The following is a 19,818-nucleotide window of genomic DNA, read 5'->3' on the forward strand; positions in this document are numbered from 1 at the left end:
AACATAGTTAATGGAAATAATTATAGTTAATAAAACTATAAAAAATATACAAATGATGTATTTTCTATTACATTATATTATATTTTCATTTGATTAATTTATGTTAATAATAATATATTATATGTTACAAATCAAATAATAAAAACAGAATTGTTTCATAATTCCATCAACACTGCTGAAAAGGTATGTATTGGAAATCCATATAAAATTACTTATATCACAATTGTGTGCATATAAATAAATAAACAAAATTTCATATTATTGCATTTCATATTGAAAACTGAATGCAATAAATAAGCACAACTTGGATATTGATATGCATAATGTTGACCTTTAAATACAGTTTAAATATAAAACGGATCTATCATTAATTGGCAAGCAAGATGTGTGTTTTATAAATAAGGCCACATCCATGTATATTAACTTTAAATGAAATGTTAAGATATTCTTACTAATAATTTATACATAACACCTTGCATATCCAATATTGGAAATATTTTACATTAAACATGATCATTGTTTATGTAAAGTATTTTGCTTATAAAAAGTAGGATTGGAATACTCACTAACAAGAATATTCATAAAAAGTAAAAATATCAACACAAATTTCCAATAAACAATATTTAATTATAATTTAGATACAATATTATTTATGGAGATTTGCCTTTGATGTTTTGCTTTCACTATAAGTACATGATAACATAAAGTCGCTTATTTCAAACACATGTCTACGATTTACTATATATATATATATATATATATATATATATATATCTTCAAAATCCATACATAAAAACAAATCAAGTATCTTTAGTATTTAATACCAAACTTTTTAACACATAATCTTATGTCAAATATCGCAATTTCATATTATGTGTAAGTCAAAACACCACCAGTGTTGTTAAGTATTATCAATAGTAAAAATGATAAATATTATTCACTGATGATAATACTTGATTATATGTTTGAAGATTTAGCACAATTAATATTCTCAAAAATTTTTTGATTTTTATTTGATGTATGGAGATTTCTACATGTAAGTACATGCATATATATATATATATATATATATATATATATATATATATATAAATATAAATATATATGTATGTATAATAACAATTATACAAGAAAATAATGTTAAGTATATACTCATGATATTCATTCAATAAAATAAATTAATTCCACTTTAATGATAGCTATCTTATTATCTTTTAATAGTTATCTCTACTGGTCCATTAGGTAATCGTTTCATCATTGACCAAACTTCTACCCGGGAAAGATAAGTCACAAATTGATCATTCACTTTTATTAATTCATCGCCTGCTCGCAATAGATTGTCTTTATCTGCCGCTCCACCTGAAGTAAAAAATACGTAACATGAGTATCACTGCATACAAGAAAGTTTAATAACAAAATTAAATCAAACACTAAATAAAAAAACATATTGATTTCATTTTAGTATAGAATAAAAAATAGAAAATGATTTAATTTTGCGAGATAAGTGATTATATAATCTCATGTTTATTACTTGACCATATCATTCTCAAAAGTTGACCATTTTGTGTAATACAATATGCCAAAGTTTAAAGCCATATTTTCCTAATGATGCGCCCTGATGACTTTGAAAAAATTTATTATAATCTGTTAAATATAAAAATACAAACAAAACGGTTTAATTTTGTTTGTTAGTGAATAAAATGGACAATAAAAATCATTTGAAAAGATACGTACCAGTAAATATTTTCTTGATAAGTAAAGGCTTGTCTCCTAAGGGTGAATCCACACCTCCTTCGAGACTAAAACCGAGGCTGGCACCTTGCTTCTCCAATGTGATTGTCAAAGCATTAGGATCAGATAATGGCAATATCTTTTGTTCATCCGATGGAGATTGTAAGTCTGAAAATATATCAAAATAGAGAAATGTTATTTTTTTATGTATTGCCCTTAAAAGAATGTATTCATATATATATATATATATATATATATATATATATATATATATATATATATAGTTATAAGAATTAAAACATGACAGTATTAATTATTATCAATAAAATTGTCATATAAATAAACAAAAAAATTACATTATTTGAACATTAACAATACTTCAAATATAATTATTATTTTTATTTATTATAAATATTATTTAACCTAGTTAAAGATCACTAGATATTAAAATTACAAGAAGAAATTAACTTACTACTTGGTTGAAGTAATATCGATTTTCGAATACTTTTTGAAGCAGACGCCACTGAAGGTGCATTTAGTCCTTTGCTCTTCGAAGTTACCAAAACTACTTCTGAACGTGGTGCCTAATAAAATAGTACAAACATTAGATACAACTAGCTGTAAGTGGAATTCTGTCTTGAGGCAATTAGGGCATCGTGCCTTAAGGCAAATTGCAGGAACTTCCCGTACCAAAAATTAATATTTTTTTTAAAAACGATTAACATTTTTGAAAAAAATTTACTTCGAAAAAATTAGATTTTTGAAAAACTATAAATTTGATAAAAAATTACTATTTTTTGAAAAAAAAAAATTTATTTGAAAAAAAAATTTTTTTTTGAAAGAAAAAATTTTTTTTTGAAAACAAAAATTTTTTTTGAAAAGAAAAATGTTTTCTTCATTTTGACATATTTTGGAAATTCTGAACTTTTTTTCGATGCAATCGTACTGCTTGAACTGCATAGAGACGAAATGTCACAGCGCAAGTGCCGCGCTGCCGCCTAACGCATAAGCATTGGTACGGAACCCATAGAAATGTGAAAAAAAATTATACTTATTGTTAAAATCTTTATAAAATATCTGATAATTTGATGTGCATATGTCTAATGATCATTTTCAACCGCCGAATAGCATTTTTTTTTACTTTTTTCATTAGATCTCCGAAACCGCTAGACCTGCCTTCATGAAAATTTGATCAATTTTTCATCTTGTCAATACAAGTAAAATGTCTTTTGAATTATTCAAATCGGACGCTCCGTTCTCTTAAAAACGGATGTACCGTTTTTGGCACTTTTTGCCCCGTATTTTCGGAACGGCTAGACCTGCCTTCGCCAAAAACTAATCAGCACGTCTTCTTATGAATACGAATCGAATGTTTTTTGAATTATTCAAATCGGTTGATCCGTGTTCCCGAAATCGTCGACGAAAATTTGTATCCGCACATACATACACACACGTACATACATACACACACACATATACACACACACACACACACACACATACATCCATTTTTTCTAAGGTATGCCAAAATGTTCAGAAACCTTTGAAACGTAAAGATATATAAAAATTTTCATTTTCGATTTTTTTGCGATTACTATAACTTGCCCTACGGGAAGTTAAAAATAAATTAATACAAGTTTTGTTTAAAAACCAATAATTTTTGTACAATTCATTCATTTCACAAGAAGTAAATATAACTTTTCACTAGTAACGAAGAAGGTGAGTTTTGTATGTTTAAAAATACTTAAATAACAATCGAAGTTTGACCCACGCAATTGGCGTTATTGAATATACAATATATATATCAAATAGTTTTGTCAAATTATAAAGTTCAATTTATAAATTACAATAATTGTTAAATTAGTAGTTGGTTTTATGGGTATGGCTTTCAGGATATATTTATTTATATAATGGATCATAAACACTGATTCTATATTCAGTACAACAGTCAACTCTCTTTTGGGATACGATTAAAAAGAAGGTTTGTATCGCTTGAAGATAAAATTCAAATTATAGATCATGGGGATCAAGATTATATGGAGATACAGATCAATGATCAAAAAAAGCTATAAAGATCTATTTATTTTTTTATTTATTTATTCATAAGCTAGCCGTAATCAATAATAATAGATATTATTTCAGGCTCTTGTCAAGAATCGTTTGGAAGTTGTAGAAAAAATATAGTCTGTTGCAAAATCAATAAATTTTATTGAATCTAGAATTCAATACTAAGTGAAAAACTGTGCTGTGATATGTACGAATTCGGAGTTTCTTATAGCACGATTCCCATACAACGCGGTTATTCATTCGCATATAGTCGGCTAATTTATAGAAGGCACTATAAATTAGCCTGGATTGTACGATAAATCCGAGTTTCTTTTAGAACGGTTTCCATATTACACGGTACGTATTCACTGCCTTATCTAAGAGTTGACTGTAAGTATGTAAACTTTTGGCATTATTCTCAGAAATGTTTTTTAGTCACAATATACGCTTGAAAAATAATAAATTGATTATAGTCTAGTCATTACAGTAAGTTCACCTCGAAATTCGAGATACCGAGCTGTAAGTCTGTAAATACTTGTATATTGACACCCTAAAGTTGTCTCAAAACCTACGTATGGTATTGACACCCTACCATATGTAGGTTTTGAGACAGCTTTAGGGTGTCAATATACAAGTATTTACAAACTTACAGCTAGGTATCTCGAATTCCGAAATTTTTACCTAATTTAAGCTTAAATGAGTGGACTATAACCCCGTACCATTTTAACGAAAAATAATTATTATAGGAAATTATATTATATATCTTTTTTTTTTATCTAAAAACAATTTTAAAATATCATTAATGTTACCTTTAAAATAGCCAAGCTTTCTCTGTGTGTTACACCTTTCATTGACTTTCCATTAATAGAAAGTACGCGGTCACCCTTTTGAACTCTGCCATCCCGATCAGCAGGGCTACCGACTAAAACTTTGTGTATCTGAAAATACATTTCGATTTGAATTCTTTCTTATACATGATAAATTGCTCACTACCTCAAATTTTTGTCAGTAAAATTATTATGTAATGATATGAATTATAAGTGAATAAAATAAGTTGTGATACAAAATATATTTTTTCTTACTGTGATTTCTTTAGTTTCATAATCTGCACCTCCAGCTAAAGTGATTCCAACTGAACTGCCTGGTGCATCTCTATGTAAAACTATTACTAGAGCATCGCCGAGTGCCATAGTAGAACTATTGCTGGATGGCGAACAAGCTCCCTCAGAAACAGAATTTGCTTCGTCAATAAGTTGCTGCAGCTCCTAAAAAATGATCATTTAAGGATTAATATTTACACAGATACATATAATAATCACATTGAAATATTATATCACAATATAAAAAATCGTTTATTGATAAAATCATAAATAAATTGAATATTCCACTCGCCTTCGTAGGTTTCGAATCAGACAAACTACAAGTGAAACTGTTTAACAATATGATTTTCATAATGTATAAGCCATTGCGCATATAAAAGAATAAACTTAATGTTATATAATGAAGATAACCGTATTGTATGTGACTGAATTTTCGCTTCCCTGGCAACATTAATGCAAGAATATAAATTAACATATAATAATAACAAAGCAAACATATAAAATTTCTATTGACGAAAGCACAAACTAATCACGCGATCGAAAATCGCATAACGAGAGAATAGAATATGCAATCTTAGTTATGCATGTAAGTATGTATACAATACTTAGTTCACATGGACCTCTGATATGACATTTTGTGCAAGTTATTAGTAACCTAACTTTTTTATGAAATCATTTAAATAAAAAAAAAGTGATTTCATATATTATAAATTTGAAAAAATTACGCATTCATTGAAAAGTTGAAAGTGAAAAGTAAGAAAATCAAATTATAAAAAATCCGAATCAAATATTTTTTCCAAATAACATTATTTGATTACCCATACTTGATTTTTGCATATTTTCTCAGCAGAAACAAAAACTTGAAAAAAAATGTTGATTTTTAAATCACAAAAAATATTACCTGCTGGGAGATGACGCTGGTTGAAGACGCCAAAGAAGAAATGCTACCAAAATCTCCACTCTGTAGATTATTGCTTGAGCCACTGTGGTTATTTTGACCATTTGCCAACATCGAGGAGACTCCCGAAGACCCCTCACTGGTCGTGGAGTCTAAAGATGAAATGCGCTGGTGATTATAAATTAATCCATTATTATTATCTTTATGGTTATTCATCAATTTAGAACGGCCAGTTGCAAATTGCGATGTCGGTGAAGTTTTCTCAAAAGTTTTTCTAATATCATTTACGCTTGTGGAACGCTTTTCCTTTAAAAGTATATCTGTTTTGCTTCTAGTGACAGGCGAAGGAGTTTTATTATTAGAATTAGATAGCATATCCATTAAATCACCAGAATCACTGTCTTCCAAAAGTGATCTTCGCGTACGGCTTGTTGTAACCGGGGTAATTGCGGTAGTAGGTGCTATGACATATTTTGCTTCATTACGCACCCATTTGCGGATTTCAGTATCGCTATCCGATGCAGGTTCTTGCTGAGCTAAACCATATTCAAGACTACTTGGTTCGGTACTATCAGTTTCAGAATAAGCGGCTACCGGGGTAGTAGTTTGTTTAACACGGCTATATCGTGGTGCTGATGGTGGTTCTTCGTTACCATCAGTGCTGTCTTCATCAAATTTTCGTTGAATCAATGGCGAACCGCTCAAATCGCGGCCGGAACGGCATTTTGCAGACGCCAATATATTTTTACGGTTAATAGCCTCTACGCTCTGAGGCTTTAGTACTCTGCCGCATCCAGCAGACGATGAAGAGTTACTTCCACAGCAGCTGCTAGGATGAGATCCTGACGTCAGTGTGGATGTTGCACTAGATGCAGTTTCCGAAGAAGGAGTCCTGCATAAGGCGCTATGTGGTGATGGCGGAGATGAGTAATCTCTTGATGCATAGCTCGACTGACTCGAACTGACCGCAGAATCATTGTCGCTGTCATCGTCTGTACGCGAATCATGCAATACCGATTTTGATGAAGTCAATGACTTATTGTTCTCCAAATAATCGTAATTGTCAATGGCACTGTCTAAACTCTTCGGCGAATCGCTATTCGTCAAAGATGATTTGCGATAACCGTTACCGTTCACCAAAGATGTCCTCGGAGGTTTCGCTGGAGTTTTCTTTATTTCCACATTGTCATTTACAGCATTACCGTTTACAGCATCAGTTTCACTGGTTCTTGTGCTATATAGCTGCAAACTTTTTCTCTTAAATGCAGGTGAATATTTAGGTACGTTGTTATTCTGCGGAGATTTCCATGGCGGTGGCGATACGAGTTGTGGAGAAATCCTAACTGGTGTGATTGTGCTATAGTCAGGTGTTTTCGTCTGCACACGCGGTTTGTTTAAAATACAATTACTGCTTTTTATTTCAGGCAAATCAATTATTGGAGCGATTGATTGTATTTCGGGTACCTTTTCGGGAATTACCAAACCACGCAACTTAGATATTGATCTTCTACGTTGTTCAATTAGTAAATTCAAACTATTTTTTCGTTGCTCTTCATTTAATTTAGAAGGCATGCAGGGCTTACCATTAGTATTGTTCTGGGAATCAATATATTGTGGCCCAGAAAAGCTAGTGGTACGTGTTAAAATACCATTAGAAATCACTTTCTCTGTAGATCTTGGAAGTGTATTGAAGGTGTTCAACGTAATTGTGTTAATTTCATCATTGTTTTCTTCCGTAATTTTACCCTGGAAATCCATTGAACAATAACGTTGAATAGGTTTTTCTGGAGAACTATCTATGGGAACCACACTTTTTGTTACTGAATGACCATCGGGTGAAACAGGGGTAATTCCAGTGTTTTCAATGGACATTGAAGACTTGGAAAATCTTTTCGACATTGTGGTTGTAGTATCGTCTCCATTGAACACATCCTCCGAACTCTTAAATGTTTTGGATAAGCGTTTGCTGGGTGTATATACAACTGCAGGAGACGGGAAAAGTGGCTGCTCAGGTTCATGAGTGTTAGAAAACATAGCTATTTTATCCCGGACACTGCAGGAAGATTTTACATCTTTGCGCCAGTTTTTCAATTTCAAAGAATCACTTATTGCAGTCTTGTCTTCTGATGACCCAACCGAATGTTTGCGTGCAGAATATTTTGCTGCTTCGTCCACTTCATCTTTCGATTTAATCAATAATAAATCTCCAGATAGTTTTCTCGCTACTTTATCCGATGTCGGAGAATCATTGTGGGATTTCACTTTAGATGTTTGCAATGGAGGCACCGATCTAGGCAGCGGAGGGTTAATACTCTTCTCTTCCGATGTTTTTATATCAACAGACGGTTGAGCAAATTTCGTTTGTTCCGATTCCATTTTTATTTTATCCTGTTTAGTCGCAGTATGTTCTACAAATTTTTGAAGTTGATTATTAGAAATATCTTGGTGACTACTGGGCTCCATGTAATTTGGTGGAAACTCGTGTCCATCAGGGGGAAGACGTGAAAAACTGGGTGGATGCTGATTTGCCGTCTTAACATGATGCTCACCACCGGGCAAAAGCTGCGCGGTTGAATCCATGGTGCCATCTACACCTAGAATAAAAAATATTACATCAATATAAATCTTTTTGTATACGTGTAGCAAATTATATATTAATATCGTTTTCAGGTCAAAAGAACAATTCATGAAGTTAAATTCATCAAAATTAAAAATCATATATCAAAATTAAAATGCATAATTTGAACTGTAATAGAAAACATAGAATTTATTTACAGATCGTAATTGTCAAGCAAGTAGTGCAATAAATTATGATTGATAACTTCCTTCAATTCGCAGTGGAGGCACTTGCATGCTACGGAAAGATATTTTCTTCAACTGAATTTTTCACACGCATCTGTTTTTCCCGAAAGTTTTTTAACAAATACATGTATCTTTTAGTAAAATCGTGATATATTTATATAAATATAATAATTTTAATGTTTTTATTACTTTAATTAATAATTTTGAAGTTTGAAAATTATATCAAAATCTAGTGGACGTTGAAGAATTGAACAAAAAGGTGACTTTGCTTCTTCAGGCAGGATAATATCCACCTTCACGCTCCATATATCGCGTAAAAAGCCATTTAATTAATGCGTGTTCTTGTGAAGTTGTATTACAAAAAGTGCATAAACCTACGGCCTGAATTAAAGTAAATTGAAAATATAAATATTACTTAAAAACGATAAACACAAATTTTTCATATAACATTTTGAATTCGGTTTTTTAATCATAATAATATATATTTATTTTATTTTAAGAGTTTTTACATTATAATAATAAATATATTAAACTAAATAAAAATTATAAATAGGTGATATGCCCGAAGACATGTTCTGAATAAATTAACTCAATTCATAAATGCATAAAGCAAAAATAGATTTTCCTTCGCCATTTCACAGTATTTGGATTAATTTGAAATGCAACATATTTTTGATATATGCTTTTCAAATAAATGAGAAGATGAAGATCTTCACAAAGATCCTTCCAGATGAACACAAGTAAAATAATTGCAAAGTATGCAAATAAAGACTTCTAGGAAACGTAAGAACAGATATATTAAGCGATTGTATACATAAAATTAATGATGGAGGTGAATAAATGCATATATAAACAATAGTGACTATGGACCAAATATAGGACAAGGCAAGCATCGAAATCGTCTTCGGAATGTTGTTTTTAAACCGCAAATAATAATTGGATCAAATATAGTTTTAAATGAAAGACTATTGTTATACATAACAGAAACACATAGTTCAATAGTTGGTTATTTGACAAGTGTGTTGTAATGTACTTCATTTGGTTTAGACAGTATAATTGCTCAAAGACAATTGGACCTTTGTGTCCCGCCCTATCTTACATATCGTGCATCAAACAAATTAATTGTGATACTATTTGTTCACAATAATTTAAATACTAAAATTGTTAGTATTTAGAAACACTGATTTTAATTCGGCTATTGTACCACTAATAACAAGAATACGACACAATTCAGAAAAGTGACAACATAAATTAATGTATCGTGGTACTCTTGCGTACGAGTGAAAATGCAAGGCCATTTTTTGATAAGAAAAAATTAATTAACCTGTTAATTCATTATTTTCTAATTGACTTCAGTTCTGTGGTTTAATTTCTATTACATGTCGTTTACACAATTCGCTGAGCATTCAGTTCAAGTTAAAATTTTTATCGGCTTTTGATATTGCCACAACACTAGATCTTTCCGCAGTTAAAGGAGTGTAAATAGAACACCGGAATAAAATTAACAATCGGTGCGCTGATTAAATTATGGTTTATTGCTACGTATTTATGACATCCATATAAATATTTGTATTTTCAACTGACAAATTTAGAGGAGTAATCGATTTAAAACGACCAGTATATATACGGTATTTTTATAGACATGAATTGATTATAAACAAAATACAAATATAAAATACTGTCGATCATCGATAAAAAATCACGCATATGAAATATTTGATATCGAATACGCAATACAATGTAATAATAAAACAATATCAATATCCAATAAAGAGCTTTGAGATTACAATTTGTGCAATGAGCAATACAGAAATAAAATATAAATAAACAATGCTAGTGCAAAGTACAAAATTCCAAATCCAGTACATGTTTTAATGAATTTATGTTAAGAAAACCGTTAATTTAGCCTATTCAATATGAAAAGTAATTAAGATGATTGTATGGCCCACATTGGATCCGGTTTTTTTATTGCATCCGGAGCAGTGCGGATAATAAACATTTGGAAATATCAAGACAAGAAGACAAATATGATTCGTATTGAGAAACGGCTATGACAATTGTAATACATCATTACAACTATAAATTATTATTGTGCTTTTCTTACATATTCCATATTGAGCGATTATTCTGCTATATATAATAAGCATTCTTGTATCTAATACAAAGAGATCGAATATTATATTAAAAATGACCAACTGAATTTTTATCCTGGTAAAGGTGTGAATAATAAAAAAAATAGTAAAGTAAGCTAAAAAAAGCAATGAGCAAGAGATAAATCAAATAAATAGTAATTCCAACTATGCTGCTCATTATTTTTAACAAAATACTACATAAAGAGTTATATACAATACAATGCTCTGCATAATAGGTACCCATAGAATTTATAGGTCGCATTGGTTGAATAATGTAGCTATTATTTCGTAAAATATCTTTAAAATTAAAAATAAGACATTGATCCTGTTTGCCGTCCCTTTTTATCCTGCCCGTGGAGTAAAATATACCAAGTGACAACTTTTTGAATAAACAGCATTTCTACCATGACGAATTAGCTGGGATTTGTACTGAGCATAGTCAGAATGTTGTTAGTGTGATATGTGTTATTTGTTATGATATGATTGGTTTGGTTTTCACAATATGATTGCTCAAGGTCAAATTGGACCTTTGTGCCCGCCCCTGCTCTATATATGCATAAATAGATTCATTCTACGGATTACAACCACCAGGAATTGAGACGAAAAATCGATAATATACGTAAAATAAAGATAAGTAATATAAGAAAAGTTAATTTTATTTAAAAATTAAAACGACTTTTTTTAGATATCCATAACAAAATAAATAGCTATGGTAATTTAGATTACAGTAATACACTGCTTAATGCTGCTTCGTTTAAGGCTGATTTTAGATAAGAAATGTGGAAGATGTTAAAAAAATAGTTAATTTTATCAGTATATTACTTTATGTTATTAAAATTGTTGCATAAATAAATGCTTGGTTTTAATTTCATTAAAAATTCATAGCCAAATTTCCACCCATCTTTCCATTTCCACCCTATTATTTACAACGAACAAAAATGAGTAATTCCATTAAAAAGGTAACTTGCTGGGCAAATAAAACAAAGATTGTGGCAATTTATAAATTATTCTACTAAAATTGTTCTTTATGAATTTATTTCAAGAAATATCCACTTTAAGATGTAATGAGTAGCATGTCGCTTTAGCTGATCACCACTCGCACGACCAATAATTGAAATGTAAACCATTACAAATTCAATTTAGTGATATCAAAATATTTTTTCAGAATACCATACAATTTAGCTTAGGATGAAATATTGTGGATCAATTTTTCTTTTAATTTTTATTTCTACAGCAATGAGAGCTTATGGATCCTATAAGCTGTTATGATTTCACTTAAATATGTTGCTTTTCAGAAGGCAAACCAACGCTTGTACCATCTCTATTTGATGAATTTATTTTTACAATTTCTCCATTCGTATTTTATTTTACATATCTCACTATATATTGCAAGTGAAAACCGATTCATTACTGCTTGGCACCAGGCTGACCGAGATCCCTTGTACACCAATGTGAGTAGAATTTTCCACACAAACATTTACAAGACATCGCGTGAGATGTCGCACAAAGGCGATAATATTTCACATACATCGCATTTATTCATGACGACGTACATCATAATCGCCATAAATTACATCACATAAAGAATATAAAATTGATTGAAATGCATCGATGGGCAGTTGATAAACCGCATCGCTGATTGCATCTGATGTAATTAAAATAATTCAACGATCCACTGAGATTGGAAAAGTTAGATATATTCTGTATGAGCGTTTAGCAAAATAGTTATTAATTAATTGCTTCGGCTACCTAGTTATTATTGAAGTATACCGCGCATTCATTTATGAACCATCGTAAAATATACATATTCAATGCATATATACGCATCGAATTAGGAATAGGCAATTAGACAAATAATATAATATACAAATACCCCCTACCCCCATACTTACGTAAACATTTTGCAATTAATGTATTGTTTTTTTAAATATTGTAATTATTAGATTATAATTATAATTTTAAAAATAAGAAAATAGGTTTAGGATGTAGAGATTTTACTGATATGGTATTCAACATGGAGTAACAAAATCATTATAATCTTGCGAACATAATAAACTTATTTTAAAATTTTGGTACTAGCAAAGACAATGTAAGGTTGCCATTCGGTAAAAAAAATAAAAATACTACCTATGACGTAATCATCATCCAGACTACTATCCTGCCCCCCATGTCAATCCAAAATGAGCAAATCCATAACCCCCCCGCCCCCTATAGTGGTTACGTAATACTTGAACGGCCCCAGAGCCAAATGATAAAATAATTCTCTGAAAGTTTTTGATCTTGATTGTAACTTTAAGATAGTTCGCACTCTAACCAAAGTTTCTATGGAAATAACATGATTAAAATTCTATTTGTTTTATATCTTAGCGACAAGTGAATAAAAATTTTGAGAATAACATTGTGTTCGCTTATTGACTTACTTATATTAATATTTGGAATAAACTGTGAGTTAAATTCATTTGCTTTTAACTGACTGTTGCTATTTGTATTGATTTTTTTTGCTTGGCAAAATAAAATTCATAAAATTTATAAATATTCTTCTTTGATTTCTTTTTTTTAAACAAGATAAGTATAAATTTTAAAATATTCGTGTATCCATAAAAAGCAACAACAAAACGGTGATTTCAACAATTTTGTTTACTGTTGTCAAAATTATAAATTATTTCATATCTATAAAGCTCTCTTATTGTTATGAAACTTATATCTCTTCACATACAATTATAATTTATTATAAACAGTTGAAGATGCAGGTTGTTTTTACCACGGTCAATTAAATCAATTTGTTTTTCTCTGATAAATGAGTGTTTTCTATATGCAATTCAAATTAGCACATCAAAGAAGTATGAGCAGCAAAATAGCTAAACAAATAGAAATTATGTAATATATTATATAAAGTAATACATAATATATATATATATATATATATTATTAAATACAAATTAAAATCATATTGTGAATGATTTTATAGATTAACATATGAACCTAATTTCTATATCGTTTCCATTGCCTTCCAAAAAAAGTTTTTTTTTAAATTATATTAATTTAGAAAAACCAAAATTTGAAAAAATAAAATAGAACTACATATGTATACGTATACAATTCGATATGCATCATTATAATGTAATATATTATGGTTATTCTAAAATTTAAGTTAACGATTCCAAAGCCAGAAATCATCCGGCTGATTTCTATTCTTAATTAGTAATATTTCGCTCCATGGCTTTGTGATATATTATACAATTAACTAAAATACATCAAAAGATTTTTTAATCTTTTTCAAATTTAAGCCATAGAGAAAGCTTATCAAATAATAACAGTTTTAACGAGGTCGATCAAGCACACTGGATTTTTTTTACCTTTTGAATAGTAAGAAAAAATCAATACCGAATCGGTAGCGTTCGCGCCGAATTGAAACTCCATTGTGCAAAGCGTTTATCGTTAATAAGAAATAAGAAAAGCCAAGAGTTTTATTCAGTTTACAATTACGGTTATATTACAACTTTTGTAATACATATCAATTTATGTTCACAAAAGAAGAAGATATTATACCATCTATACAATCGGTACGTTACGTCATTCTGAAATAATCACAAAGAAATTGAGCAATGGAAATATATTAGATCAGCTATTGATATCATAGTTACTTAACGCCTTGCCTTATTGAAAGCATAATAATTATCTACGTTTCTTCATATCGACCTGAAGTTCTTACAAAAACTCTTCTTTAAAGCGATATTTTGTATCACTTTTGTCCAAATTACATAAATTAATATAAATTAATAATAAATAATAAGAAAAACGAAGGTGCCTGATAATGGCAAGAATTGCGATATTACATGCGGTTGTAAATAAGAAAATCTTGAATATTTTGGAATCTTTGACTATTTTGGAAATTGTCTCATCATAACAGTATAAGAAATATTTAATAATATAATAAATATTTTCAACTAATCAAATTTAAATTGCCTGCAAAACTTTTTCACAAAATTAAAAAAAAAAAGATTTTAAAATGTATCGAGTTGTGCTGTTTGTCACGCAGAAGATATTGGGATTTTTTTTTAATTTTATTGGAACAGCGATCAGAACTTATGGGTTCTATGAGCTGTTGTGATTAATATCACACAAATTACGTTTGTTTTTATTACAGATGGCAACCCAAACAGTTGTCAAATCTCTGTATGATAAATTTTTATTACAATCTCTGTAATAGGGCAAGTATGGTGCAACAATGCCGGGTGAGGGCTATTTTCACTTAGAAACATATTGCTATTTATATTTCCAAATGAAAATCGTTGTCACTGTTGCCTGACAACAGGCTGTTCGAAGTGAGTATCGAACCCGGGACCTCTGAAACAAGTCCCGTCGCTCTTAACCGCTTACCTACGCACGAACCCGGGAATTTAATTTTGTACCAATCGTGGGCTCACGATTTAATTTGTTAAACTATGATTAAAATAAATAGAGATACCAAAATTGTCTGAAATCAGCGTTTATTTATTTTCCAATAGATATTTCTGCACTAAAGTTATCACACATTACCGCATGAAAAGCAATTGGCTACAAGATCAATCAAACTTTGAACGATTTATTTTCACTACTTAATCTTTCAAGAGTTTGAAACTCTTGAAATACTTCAAACTTTTTTATTGGATTTATCATGAGTTATTTCATATCACAGTTAATAATTATGAAACACAATCAATATCAAATATAAAATAAAATTGAGTTTACTTCAAATTAGCTTATCAATAAAGTAATTGGTAAAAAAAATCACTACTATGAAATGATAAATGTACTTCAAAAATTGAAGATAAGAGTATCAATTATAGATAGTATTTCAAAAAAAGTGCATTTGACAGTGTAAAAGAAAAGAATCTAGTTAAAGTTCAATGAGATTGTAGTAAGAATCCAGCTAGAATCTAAAAGATTACTGTAAGTTTCTGGCATTGTGTATATTCCCAGAATCTAATAGGAATCCAACAAAGAATCCAATCAGATCATATTTTTTCAAGATTATTCAGAATCTTCACTGGAAAAAATCTTATGAGAATTTTGGAGAAACAGAACATTCCTAACAAGCATATGATAACAATACAGTCAGAATCTGAAATGATTCTGGTCATAGTCAATCCTGTCGGAATCTTATAAAAATGAAGTTAGGATCAAATCTATTAAGCATCTATTTAGAATCTACTAGGATAGTTAGAATCCATATAGAATGTAATTAGAATCTACTAGAATCTTAGCAAATTCGTAAATTAATCATAAAAGATCGTTTTAGACTAAACGTGGCAAAAGATCGAAAAATCGGCTCACATTGATCTTATTCGATTCAGAATAACTTGCAACATCAAGAAAACAAAACTAGTAAATTTTATGAAAACATAAAAACATTCTAAACTCAACTACAGTAGAAACTCGTTTATCCGGACCTCGGTTATACGAATTCGCGATTATCCGGACTACCAACATGCATGCATGATCAATGCTGCTTTTTAGTATATGTATGTAACGTAATCTAACATAAGAAAATATGTAGGCACATACATATGGAAGAATTATTACGAAAATAATGTTTATTTTCTAAATAAACATTATTTTCGTTGATATCTATGCATCTATTTGTTATTTTTTGAATACGCAACATGATTCTTCATACATTCGATTATCCGAATTTTCGATTATCCGAATGCTTATCAACAATTTAATGAATCCAGAATGAACTAAAACTGAACGAATTAGATTTACACGATAGACCCTTGCATATAAAGTTGTAATATAGGCACATAAAAGGTAATTATCTTTATTTAAATATCATAAAATTATGCTAAATAATATATGGATTGCAAGTTGTTGAATTTACAACAACGAGATTCACTATTTTATAGATAACTTTTCAAGTTAATCCTCATAATTAATACAAAGCGGACACTCAGCAATAAATATCATTCATTCGAAGTCAAGAGACTTTCGTCCCCGAAATTAATTCTCCCCAATATCAGTACGTGAGATCGTTCCTTTATTCCAGAGCATTAAAGTCAGAATTAGGGTGCTAGAATTAAGCTCGGCCAAATGATAATTGTGCATTCTTTTATCATAGAATTTAATATAAATTATAATAAATACGGTTCTGTTTAGCAAATAATGCCATGGTATGTGCTTCGACGACAGATGCAACGCGTACAGGGAAATTGTACGGTATCAACGACATGTGACCAATGCATAATCTTGATACAACAGATGCAAAAGTACTCACATGTGAATGCAGTTGGATACGTTTATTGCTTTTCTTGAAACGATAAAACTATTTTATTAATACGCAGATCGATTTGATAAAAAAAAAAACAATCGCTAAAATTCGCACATTGGCGAAACGATGCATAAGTTTCAGGTGCAGTATAAAGTAGTCATGGTTTTCTATAAATAACTTTGCCAAGTCTTTATGATGATCTTACTGGAATGATACTGTACGATTCAAAAGCTTCTTATTTAATAAAACAGGACAAATTTTTAAAACAGAAAATAGTAAAAGATAATAGCAAAGTGATGGTTCCAAAAATTTTACTTGATTTTTTGTTTAATACATTATTCTTTAGCTCTAAGACCTAAATTGATTACCTACGACATACCTGAGCAATACGAAAATATCGTAATATTTTACTGAAATGTAAAAAATATGTTATTTAGTATATTAGACCTAATTATTCCATAAACAGTTTTAGTCGCAGGTCATTAATTTGATCCAATAAATATTTGGAACATAAGATATTAAATAATAACATTTAAAAAAAGAATTTGAGGCCGTTTTTAATATAATAGCTTTCAATTATGGATAAATTAATAATTTATCACGTATTAATTACCATAAAAATATATTTGAATTATATCTTTCTTGGGGTTAGATATTTTTAGTAATAACTCCTCGGGCGTGGCTGTTTTTTCATTATCGCCATCACGTTAATAAAAACTGTAGACATAATTCATGTTTACAGCTCGCCTCTAATTCAAAACGAATAACTTCTAAATTTCAATACAAATTCCTGCGATTTTGACAAAGAAAAATGTCAAACAATTTTATTAAATAAACCCTTTCGACTCGGATGCCGCGGCAAAATTCATATAAACCTCGGAATTCGCGAGTGGAAAGTGTTAATAGATATCTATGAATAAAATTGGATAAAAAGTCTAATGTAATTCGTTAATTCCTTCGAAAAAGTACAATCATTACATACTGTAATTTACAGTATCACTCAAATTGTATTATTCTGCAACGTTTATAATTAGAAAGATTGAGAATCGAATGATCTGGTTAGTATTATGAAATTCAATTTAGCAACTTATTTTGATCGACGGTATTTAAATATTCAAAATTCAGAGAAGACTATTCGTCGATCTATATCAAAAATATTACCAAAGTTAATATTAAAAGCTAGATATACATTCCTAACTAAATTATTGCTCATTTTATAATTCATCTTTAACATTATTTAGTTACTAAAAGTAGATAAGTAATACGTGCATTATATTAGAATCGAATTAATTAAGACAAGTTACTGTAATGATTTAATAAAGTCTAAGAAACAATCACAACTTTTATTCTCAATAATAATAATCCAAAAATATTTCAACAATTATCTTTGTAGCAATTCATTTCTAAATACTTAATTTGGTTCATTCGCCGGTCGCTTTAAGTGGAAATTTTTAATTCGATTTTTGCAGATACCATCCACGTACTTAGAGAATAAATATTGTATATAATAATTATACAACTTCATCAATTACAAAATGAATGAATTAATCTTTTTATAAAATAAGCTGTTCAAGTATCTTAACTAATAAAAAGGATAATTTAATCCGGACCCTCTCACAAATAAATAAATGTAAATTTCCTTTATCTCTTATAATTGTATCTGAATTATATCTCGAACAGTCCAATTCGTATGACATTGGTATTTCGTAGTGGCCCACAAATTTTTTAAAACGAATATCGCTAAAGAAAGCAATTGGAGTTTACTGTTAAAAAAAGTAATATAAGAACAAAACAGCAAGCGACGAACGGCACTCATGTAATAGACAGGGCGCCGGTGATAGTTGAGTAATATGGTATAATTAAATACATTTTTAATTCATAGAAAATGTTTGCAAATGTACAAAAATGCGATTTCAAATAATAATTGAAACATTTGATTAGATATGCGATAAGAAGAGATTAATGAGACGTGTAGTCTAGAAAAACGACCAGAAATAAGGAAAGCATTTATTCGTTGGTTTGTAGTATCATTTTTAACCCTCCGTCGGTCGGCGTGGTCTGGCCAGACTTTTTTCGACTTCAATTAAAAAAAAATACTTCTAGTAATCCTATCGACTTGAAATTTCTTGACTTTTCCTAAAATTTCATTAGCTGTCGATCAATGAAAAAATCAGGACGAAAAAATGTACAGAAGGATAATTATAAGGATATTAACTTTTTTATACTTCGAACGGTCGGAAAGGTCTGTCTAGACCACCCATACATTTTGTATGAATTATGCTTTTGGATATATGTAAACCAGTATTTTGACTTTTTTCATGGTATTTTCTATTCAAACTGCGTTGTATATATTCTTTGCTATGTGTTGTAACATGAATTTTAGTATTTTCATGACGAGAGTTCCTTGATTCCTAATAATGGTCTTATATAGTTATATAACCACCAAAAACTCATTTATCCCATATAAATGCATGTAAAATGAATGGTGGTCCAGCCAGACCTTTCCGACCGTTCGAAGGTGAAAAAATATCCGACCGACGGAGGGTTAATATATATATATATATATATATATATTAATTTTGAAATATGAACAAACAACACTCTTTTTGCACTAATTTATTAAATAATAATTTTCACAAACGTTTCGAGACTAGGTTTGTCTCATCATCAGTGTGTTATAATTAAAAAAATTTTAAAATATGGAAATCTAAATTAGCATGTTGTGTTTTTCATTACAAGTCGTTCACTGCTCGCTGCTTTTTTAATACCACTGTCTTCGGTATTCGTAGGAGAGAATACGAATACGAATAGCAGCGAGCAGTGAACGACTTGTAATGAAAAACACAACATGCTAATTTA

At 29.7% G+C, this 19,818-nt stretch overlaps 1 protein-coding gene across 2 annotated transcripts in view; it reads right to left on the reverse strand.

Annotated features, from left to right (window-relative positions):
- Positions 1–1,165: 1,165 nt before the first annotated feature.
- Positions 1,166–19,818, reverse strand: part of LOC113378449 — a 610,291-nt gene continuing 591,638 nt past the window's right edge. For both annotated transcript variants that reach the window (XM_026618982.1, XM_026618983.1), the window contains exons 5-10: positions 5,779–8,369; positions 4,860–5,042; positions 4,587–4,715; positions 2,204–2,315; positions 1,735–1,899; positions 1,166–1,359 (exon numbers count right to left, since the gene is read on the reverse strand). In XM_026618982.1, coding sequence (XP_026474767.1) covers positions 1,208–1,359; positions 1,735–1,899; positions 2,204–2,315; positions 4,587–4,715; positions 4,860–5,042; positions 5,779–8,369 — 3,332 coding nt within the window. In that variant the 3' untranslated portion in view covers positions 1,166–1,207. The remainder of the gene's footprint in view (positions 1,360–1,734; positions 1,900–2,203; positions 2,316–4,586; positions 4,716–4,859; positions 5,043–5,778; positions 8,370–19,818) is intronic.

This window comes from Ctenocephalides felis, unplaced genomic scaffold, assembly GCF_003426905.1.
Source record: "Ctenocephalides felis isolate EL2017-DRISC unplaced genomic scaffold, ASM342690v1 CF-g0.4_SCAFFOLD_01886, whole genome shotgun sequence".
Taxonomy (NCBI): Eukaryota; Metazoa; Arthropoda; class Insecta; order Siphonaptera; family Pulicidae; genus Ctenocephalides; species Ctenocephalides felis.